Raw genomic sequence first — 9,252 nt, 5'->3', positions numbered from 1 at the left:
TAGTATACACACATCATTGCTTAAATTGTTTCAATCATTCCTTCTTGATTTGTAGTCTGTCGGTGAAATAACTGGACATCGCAAGATAAAACGGATATCTGAAGCAACAGACTGCACAATTTTGCACAGGAATGAACTCCAGTACAAGTAACATGACATGATGTATTTCCTATTCTATACTGTGCAATAGTAGCACCTCCAAGGAGTGAGTGTGTGTGTGTGATGCAACATTCAGACAGATAAATCTATTTTCAGACAAGGCAGACAAAACATTTCCTCATCAGACATCAAAACCAAAAAGTTCAAAGCTAGGAGCAAAGAGAGAATTCACTTTATCTACAAAGTTTACAATTGACAAAGACCCCTTTTTTTTCTCATTTTTAACACCAAAATACAAGCATATGTGTTAAAGGCATCACCTTGTGCTTTGTATGACGTCCACATGTAAAGCACGTGTCTCAGTCACTAAATATCTTATCACTGCCACAATCGAGCATCATTTTTTTTCTGTGTAATAAAGACAAAAGGACAAAAACTATAAGGCGAGAAAGAGTGGTTTGCATACAGTTGCTACAACGTATATATATATATAAATATCCATACAGTAATTAATATCAAACAAAAACCAGAAAAGGAAAATATACATTATCAATAACGGACGTATAATAACGGAAAAACAAGCTGTGAAGAGCTAAAACATAACTAAAATGTGTTGTCCTTATCCTGTCAGTCGGTGCCTACGGAGACGTGAGTGAAATATGTAAAGCTGGTTTGAAAACAAATTTGGATATTCTTCAGTTCGGCAAAACAATGTTCATACAAACAAACTGCAAATATTTAGAAAACAATTAAAATCAAGGTGTCAAGAAAACAAAATGTGAACATGAAATGCATACATTTTATAACATGGATGCACTGAATTGCCGCTTGGTAGAAGAGATAGTGAGGTCCATTCAGAAACCATCCTCTGAACACGTAGAAGGCCATGGATCTCTCAGACTGTCATGCATACCAGAGTGTTAATATGTTGTTGTTTAAAATCTTCAATACATAAATATTTTTTAGCGTTTTAAATGTACACTCCTCTAACATAGTTCTATGTTTTCATACATCCACAAATGACATGATAAAATCTAAACATTATACCAGCACAGACACAGTGACCTGAATGATATTTGGCACACCAGATATCCACAATCTAGACCTGCTGTGGTAGAGTTCAGCTCAGTTTGGGACAGACTAGTTGATCATCTGGATATCTGGATTTTGGCCATGGTTAGCAACAGCCTATAACAGCTGAAAAAGGCGTAGTGCAAAAAAACTAAAATGTTGCAATACAGCATGCAATGGAACCTGCAGACATACCCGCAGGGATATAAAATATCACCTTGCCATTACACCGTGCGACATCAGAGAAACAATGCTCAATAATAAGAACTGCTGGAAACTAATAACACCAACCCCACAGGGTCCTCGACTAACTACTACTCTTCAAATTATACTTTTTTTTTTTTTTTAATATATTTTCTGATAGTAGAAAAATAGCTCAACAGCCTTATTCAACGTAAAATTCGGGACTTGTGTCAATAAGAATCAAAGTATTCACTCTGAATAATCAAGAGTGGAAATGCAGGTTTCACACTCAGTCAAGTAACTCACATGTTCCGGCTGTTCTACAAAGGCCACAGGAACTCTGCTAAACGTCCTATATATGTACGCCTAAATACTTCCTTTCCGCAGAAACAAGACAGAACCTTTAGATTAACGGAGGTAAAGCAGTGACAGACTGCGAGCTGAGCGAGTGAGTGGTTCTCTCCGGTGCTCTGAGGAAGGAAGGCCTTCCCTGTTAAAGTTCTCCTGGTTTCTGGTTGCAGGTGGTGCAGACGCGCACGGGGTGGTCCCAGCCCCGCGACGGGACCGACCGGCGCTCCGGGGAGCAGTCGTCACACACTCCTTGGCCACAGGCACGGCAGTGGTGCTTGGACAGCTTGGGAGTGAACTCGTGCTGGCAGTTGTGGCAGGACAGGATGTCCTGGTCAGGCACCCAGTAGGCAGGACGAGCGGCGTCTCTCACGAGGCCTAGAGAGGGTGACACGTAACATAAGTACACACACATACACGAGCAGGTATCACATACAGTATAAGGTAACACTTTTACATGAGTAAATTATAGGGCTGACATTTAAAAAGGAACTGGCTTGACCGTTTGACATTGTGCTTATTCACTTTCTTGCTGAGGAGTTTGAGAACACTGTCATGTCTGTTAGCTTAGCTTAGCATCAAGACCCGACACAGAAGAGAACTGCGAGCCTCACTCTGTCCAAAGGATACTGTAGACCAACATTATATTTACTTGTAAAGGGCATTGATGAATAACCTGATTGATGACCTGATGTACTGCAGAGATTGTCAGGTCATCAACGTCCAATTAACGTTATATGTTGATTGTTTAATCCATGCAATAAACTGAAGTGTAAGAGCGGCAAGATATGTTTTTTACGGGGGGGGGGGGGGGGGGGGGGGGGGTTGTGTCCTGGACATTTTCTTGGCAGGAAGCAATGACTTCCTGAAATCTCTGCCGGTTGCCTGGCAACTGCTCCCGGCCAAGAAACCCAGAAGTCCAGCACGTAACCTCCCCCTAAAAACGTCAATGTCCCAAAAATGTTGAGCTACTCCTTCGATTTGGCGGCGCATTCACATACTGTGATTAAAATACTAGACTGCTGACTGTTCAGTGCTTATTCTTCCTCACTACTGTTTGAAGTGCACCATAACCTCAACCCCTCAGCTGTCTTGATTGAGGTATCCATGGAAACATGGAAACAAGATTTGGATGTGGAGGCGAGTATTTTGCTGTGATTAGAGCAGACCTGGCTCTGAGGCATATTTGGGGTGGTGATGGATATGGAGAAGTTTTCAGCAGGATATCAAACATTCATATATGTCCTTTATCAGTCAATATAGGTCTAGAGGAGCCTTATTTAGCAGCCCAATACACATTAATAATCACAGTACTAATGCTTTGGATGAAATAAATATAAAGGGCTATTTCACTGTGTTTTTGAGTGAGTGCAGCATTTATTCCAATGCAGCAGAGCCAGTTTTGAGATTATCTTGACAGAAACGCGTCGTATTGGCTGTTGTAAAAAAAGGTTGGACCAAAATGTGTGGACAGAGTGACTGATCCAGACTACTGCACAGTCAATGAGGAACCTCAATACATTCATATTATTGACTCAAGACATATACGGCAAAAAGGTGCGTTTACAGCAGGAAGTCTCGTAAAAAGAAATGAATAAACAGGCTTAACTGATCATCTCTCTCGCCTTTGCACTGAGATGAAACAATAAATAGAAGAACTGACATGTTAAACATTAGGTAGCAGAGCACTCCTATATGGAAGCACTGACACATGAGATCGTAAACGTCAGTTTCAGCTGCTGTAGCGAGAATGTGTGTGGGAGGATTTTAAATTTGTAGTCAATAAAACCTTTTATTGGCAGAAATAAGTTACAAACAAATTCAAATTCAGTATTTGAACTTGTCTTTTATAAAAACTTTAATTGCAGACACTCATCTGAGTCCACTCATAATGTTGACGCAGTAGAACACACTAGGCCGGTTGGGAACCGACTGCCCCTGTTTGGACTGTGAGCTTTTAGTAAATGTACAAGCTCTATTGGGCCATCAGGACATCCCATATTCCTTATAAGGGAAGTCAGACTCCTGCATAACATATTTGAGAGTTCAAACTAGAAACAAGGCCTCACTGCTTTTCTTTCTTCATGTAAATAAGCAGGTCACACCTCTGCCACCAGAGGGCATTGTATCCACTCACTCACATTTACTGGGTCATTAATTCCCATTACGCAACAATCCTCTTCATGTTTTGTTTAGGGCAACACTCACCAAATGGGATGTCAATAGCAGTGACCACAACCCCAAACGTGTTGGTGACTGCTTCCCCAACCTTCCTGGCCAGAGTTCCACCTTCTTCCTCCTCGAGCTCTGCCTCGAGCAGCTCTGCATAGAGAAAATATCTTTGCTCAAGCCCCCGCCGCAACCAAATGTTACTCGGCCGCATGGCACACAGAAGAGGAACAGTGTGTACCTGCGTATGAAGCTCTCTGTTCGAAGCAGATGTCACAGACTCTGACAGGGGCCAGGCCCCAGCCTCTCTCGGGGACGGGGGCAGCTTTGGAAGAGCAGCCGTCGCAGAAGCCCTCCCCACAGGCACGGCAGTGATGCTTGGTGTCGTTGTCCTGGAAGACTGCGTGACACTTATGGCACACCTTGTACAAGAAGAAAAAAAGCAATAACAACAGATGTTTTTATTGATGAAGAGCTATGACTTGCGTAATAGGCAAAGATCACCACGGACAGTAAACATAGCTCTGGACACGAAAGTGTTGACTTGGCTGTTGGTGGTGGGTGGCAGAGGGTGGGGCTGTGAGTCACTCACCAAGATGAGGGAGTTGGGTTTCCAGTAGGCTGGGGCGATCTGATCCGTCAGCCAAGACGTGACGGCCTTGGCAGGCTTGACACTGAGCTCTGACACAGACTGGGCCACTAGGTTGACTCCATCCAGAAGACGCTGCGCTGCATTGCTATTGTCCTTTAAAAAGCCATCCGACTGCAAACAGGAGACAGGTTTACACTACATAAGTAGACAGATGGTTACCTCTAGACGTAATGATAGGTCTGTATGATTACAGACAGTTAAGGCAGCATCATAACAAATCAAACAGCTGGTTTGTTTTACCCCGGGCCATACATGCTGGATCTCAGTGCGGACAACTGTATCCACAGGGTCCTGGTTCCCGTACCAGTATTGACGGCTCCGATAGATCACTCCACAGTTGGGACATTCAATGACGTACCTTAACATACAGCAGACACATGAATGTACAGGTCTCTGTGAAAATATAAATGTAAATATCTGAGGTATTACTTGGAATATGTTAGTAAAGTAAATAGAAAAAAAAAGATTTTAGGTCAGAGTTTGGAACACCAGAGCTAAAATGAGGCTGTGTAAAAGGTAACATGAGCCGAACCCAAGCCGTGTTACACATCACCCTGCGGGTCATTGTGCTGCTACTCACCCAGACCAGGCGTATTTGGCGAGGCCCATCCATGGAGAGTCTGAGGAAGCTGAGGTCTTAGGGACCACTATCACTTCCTTTCCCCCTTCATAGCAAGCCTAAAGTGATGCAACACACAGTGACGTTATACGCATCAGTCATGGAACAAGAGGAACGACACAGTCAGTGGTATAGAGAGATGAATTAGTTCTAGCTAAGCGATATAGGTGAGCGACTGTGCTTACCTTACAGGTGTAAATGCGATTATCATACTGAACAGAATAACGACAACGGTGCTTTGCCTCATGGCACACTCCTTCTTCTAAGTGGTTCATGCTGTTCTTGCAGCCAGATCTGAGACCAAAGTAAACCGCCAGAATGTTTAACAATCAGAGGGGCAAGGGATTGAAGGACAAGTTATAATGGTTGGAATGTATTTAAAGGGAGGAAGGTACTGACCCACAGCTGAGGCACAGGCTGGAGCAGGTGAAGTACTCATCAGGGAAGAAGCAGCTGTGGGCTACAAGCTCACCTGCAATTTCTCCATTAAAGCGCTCACTCAATGCCTGCAAGAGAACCAAGGACCAGCAGAAATGAGCTAGACCCAGAGGAAACCAGGGGTTTCACCTCCACTTCACTGTGACATTGCATAGAAACAGAATAATGCATTTTATGAACAGTTACATGAGCTGTGCTGATTAAAATGCATCTTTATCTGAATTCAGGAAACAGTTTATCAGCAAATGACACATCAGTGCAGTTCAATGCTGGCTTTATAACAACAACCAGCCAGTCTGAAGCAGGCCGGAAGCTGGCTGATAGTCAAACTGTATACATCGCTATACCTGCAGGGCTTTGAAGATGACCAGAGGGGTGCGTGGGGAACGGGTGGCGTTGTTATCCAAGAGCTGCTCCAGTTTATTCTGCAGGCCACGGAAGTCAGTCGGGGGGCTGAGAGTCTGCGTGCCCCAGTACTGTACAGAGCTGAAGGCCTCTGGGAAACGGGAAAGCTTCTTGAAGCGCGCCGACAGCAGCCGGTCTACTGACTCAGATGATTTATCTAAAACAAGACACAGATAATTACTACAGAGTGTAATCAGAATGTACAGTAGATAAATCAGTATTTGCTTCAGATACACAACATAGTTCTTACAATACCGTGCTTTATTGTACCAGTTATGGTATGTGAAAGATATTAAATGAAATATTAAAGTGTCAAGAATGTTGCAGCATCAGCCATCCCTCCCAGAAACACATACGTAATAAATCTTACAAATTTGTTGCCCCAAGCCTTGAAGGCTCATACCAGTATTCCTTCATAATGTAGTTACTACAAATCATGTGCACTTTACCCTCCAAGGCCTACCATATTTAGAATGTGTTTTTCTCCCTCATAAGCAGGGACTACATTTAAATTGTAGTGAATTGTATAAAGTGGAAAATGGTTGACAGCTATGTAAAGTATGAGTTGTAGCAACTGGACTAAAACACAATACACAAAAACTGGCATTGTCTTTCAAACAGCTATAAATATGTGATGTTTTTTATGACTTCCTTTCACATTATGCAGTTTTGTTTTTAGTCCAAGAAGTACTGTTTCCACATTTCACAAAAAGTGAAAGCAGATTGTTGAATGCAGATTGTTAGCAACAGGGACATACAAACAGGCTGTAAGCTAATATTTGCTGAAGCTGAAATTATCTGCAGAGCTTAAACCTTAGTTTACTTTGAAGCCCCGCCCCTCGTGGTGATGCAGACCTACAATCATGGTGATACAGTCACAAAGTATTGTTTCAATGGGTGTCTTCCAAATAAATTCTTTGACTTGTCTAATAAATGTGCTACAGATGAAGTAATGACACTCCACCCATTACTAGCGTGACCTGAGAGTAACAGAAGTGTTTAGATATTTTACCTGAACCAAGCAGCTTCGTGTGGACTGTTTCATGGAAGATGACCACCGCAGGGCCCAAGGTGGACAGAGGGACATCCAGGCCACAGCGGGCTGTTGTGGCCTTCAGTTCCTTGGTGAAATGCTTCAAGTAAGCATCCGAGGCATCCCCGAGGAACTTGAAGAGGTCGTCGTGGAGTCGGTCGGCATGGGTGCGGTAGATGATGAGGTCGGAGATGGCGAGCACCTTGAGCAAGAGACGGGTCCTCTGGCCCTGTTTGGAGCTGTTCCCAAGCAGCCCCTCTGTGTCGATGACTACTACTTTACGGAAGGGGTCAAACGCCGCCCATACACCCACCGTGCAGGACTCTTGTGTGGGAGAAGTTTTGAACACCTCTCTGCCCATGAAGAACGCGTGGTTCAGGGTGTGAGATTTGCCCTCTCCTGTGTTGCCAAAGATGGACACCACCTTCAGCAGCTGGTCAGGGTTGCAGCTGAGGCTCTTTACAAATGAGGATTCATCTTTTATCTTCGGAGAAACAAGAGTTTTGAGTTAACATTTGTTTATTTGTTTTGTTGTATTGATTCTGTGATCACACATGACAAGTGTGATTCTTGCACAACTCACCTGCATTTCCTCATTCTCGTCAACCAGGAGAAAACTGGAAATATTCTCCAGAAGTTTTGCTCTCTGAGATTTGGTCTCAACGGGTATTTGGACAGCGGGCGGGACAGATGTCTGGACAGAGTTGACCTCGGCAGGTTTGGGTGGTGGAGGATAAGATATGAGGTGGTGTTTCTTCTTGTTGCCTCCACTGTGGGTGCGTTTCTGGCAGTCTTGGCACAAGTTGACTTTGCAGTTCTGGCAGCGAACCACAGATCTATGGCGTTTGCCGTTGTCTCCATTACCTCCTTTACAGTTGTCACAGTAAGGGACATGCCCAGGTCCTATCTGAACCCGCTCATGGTTCTTCAGATGCTCCTGACTGTGGAGCTCCAGCTCACAACGAACACACTGCAAGCTTTTGCATTCATCGCACTCAAATGCAGCCTCCTCGGAGCCACCACAGGCATAACTCTCTTGACATATTAGGCTAGTATTGACTCCCTTTTCTGAAGATGAGCCATGCCCACTCATCGTTTCTCACACGGTAAACTTGAAAACAGAGCAGTGCTTATTGTAACAGCCTTGATAACAGTACCAGCTATTTCAAATAGTAGTTAATGGAAATTGTACAACAACAAAATCAAGTTACAACAGCTGCATGGTAACAGGGCTGGTGGTCTCAACAATAAAGCACTCGCAACAATAATCCTATATATTAAACTAGTTTTCGTAGCATGGATTTAAAACACGTACAATGGTAATAATAATGTTATTTAGTGCAACAAACAGTGAGGCAATGAAGCAGAAACAGCTGTCTCCTTGAGTTACACCAGATATGTTTTTACCAATAACAGTTAGCTTGTTCGTGAACCAAAGTTAGCATTTAGCTGCAGAATTACATAAGATATATAGAAGGTTAGCTCACAAAATAAATAAAATATTAACATGTAACGTTACAGGTATACAGTACCGACCGAGACAATGAACTCTCCCTGAAGGATGAATGTGCAAATGTTGACGCTAACAACAGGCTAGCTAGCAAACGGATCCACAATAGCTCGCTGGCAAACTCGGTAGATAATGTGGCATCCAAACAGCAACACTTAGTTTAAGACTAGCTGGTTTCGATGGACAGTTTTAACTTCCCCCCCCCCCCCCCCAAAAAAAAGATGTAATTAGCGGACCAGCAAGCACGAACAGTTCATAGCCGTACAAACAAGCAGCTAGACTCAAGTCTGTCAACTGAGCTGTAACAACATATCAACAAAAACAACAACCAGTCGACGTCAAAAGCTCGGGTATCAGCGGACTATTTTGCTTTAAAACGGGAGGGAAATCCGCGCTATTTCGTTTAAAAAGTATTTTAAAAAGTGTTACTGCATTTGAATCCTTCCGAGCGGTGTCATTGTTTTGTTCTTCGGCCCCCTCCCTAGCAGATTTCACTAGCTACGTTATTTTGCTGCCAGGTCAGATCAGCTGATCAGATTATTTTCAGTCACAGGGTCAGACCAGGGTAACGTGCTGTTGCATGATGGGAAACGTAGTTATACAAGACGGACAAGCTGTGAGACGCACGAGCAGAGACGACGGTTTCTGTGCAGTTGACAAAATGTTTTCATGTGCTCACAAAAGGAAACTTGTCTGCAAATTTAACTCAAATAATTGAACTGATT

General features: G+C 43.4%; 1 protein-coding gene across 1 annotated transcript; it reads right to left on the bottom strand.

The window, feature by feature from the left end:
* Window positions 1-315: 315 nt before the first annotated feature.
* LOC142967987 (zinc finger FYVE domain-containing protein 1-like) lies at window positions 316-9,061 on the bottom strand. Its single transcript, XM_076107672.1, has 11 exons — window positions 7,601-9,061; window positions 6,997-7,501; window positions 5,927-6,141; window positions 5,541-5,647; window positions 5,327-5,435; window positions 5,103-5,200; window positions 4,763-4,880; window positions 4,463-4,633; window positions 4,112-4,292; window positions 3,910-4,023; window positions 316-2,079 (listed from the first exon to the last, which is right to left on the bottom strand). Exons 1-11 carry the CDS (start codon window positions 8,108-8,110, stop codon window positions 1,847-1,849), a joined length of 2,361 nt encoding a protein of 786 aa, XP_075963787.1. The 5' UTR covers window positions 8,111-9,061; the 3' UTR covers window positions 316-1,846.
* Window positions 9,062-9,252: the final 191 nt, after the last annotated feature.

Source organism: Anarhichas minor, unplaced genomic scaffold (genome assembly GCF_050575085.1).
Source record: "Anarhichas minor isolate MPS153535 unplaced genomic scaffold, ASM5057508v1 ptg000040l, whole genome shotgun sequence".
In the NCBI taxonomy this organism is placed as follows: Eukaryota; Metazoa; Chordata; class Actinopteri; order Perciformes; family Anarhichadidae; genus Anarhichas; species Anarhichas minor.
This window is presented reverse-complemented; position numbering and strand designations above follow the sequence as displayed.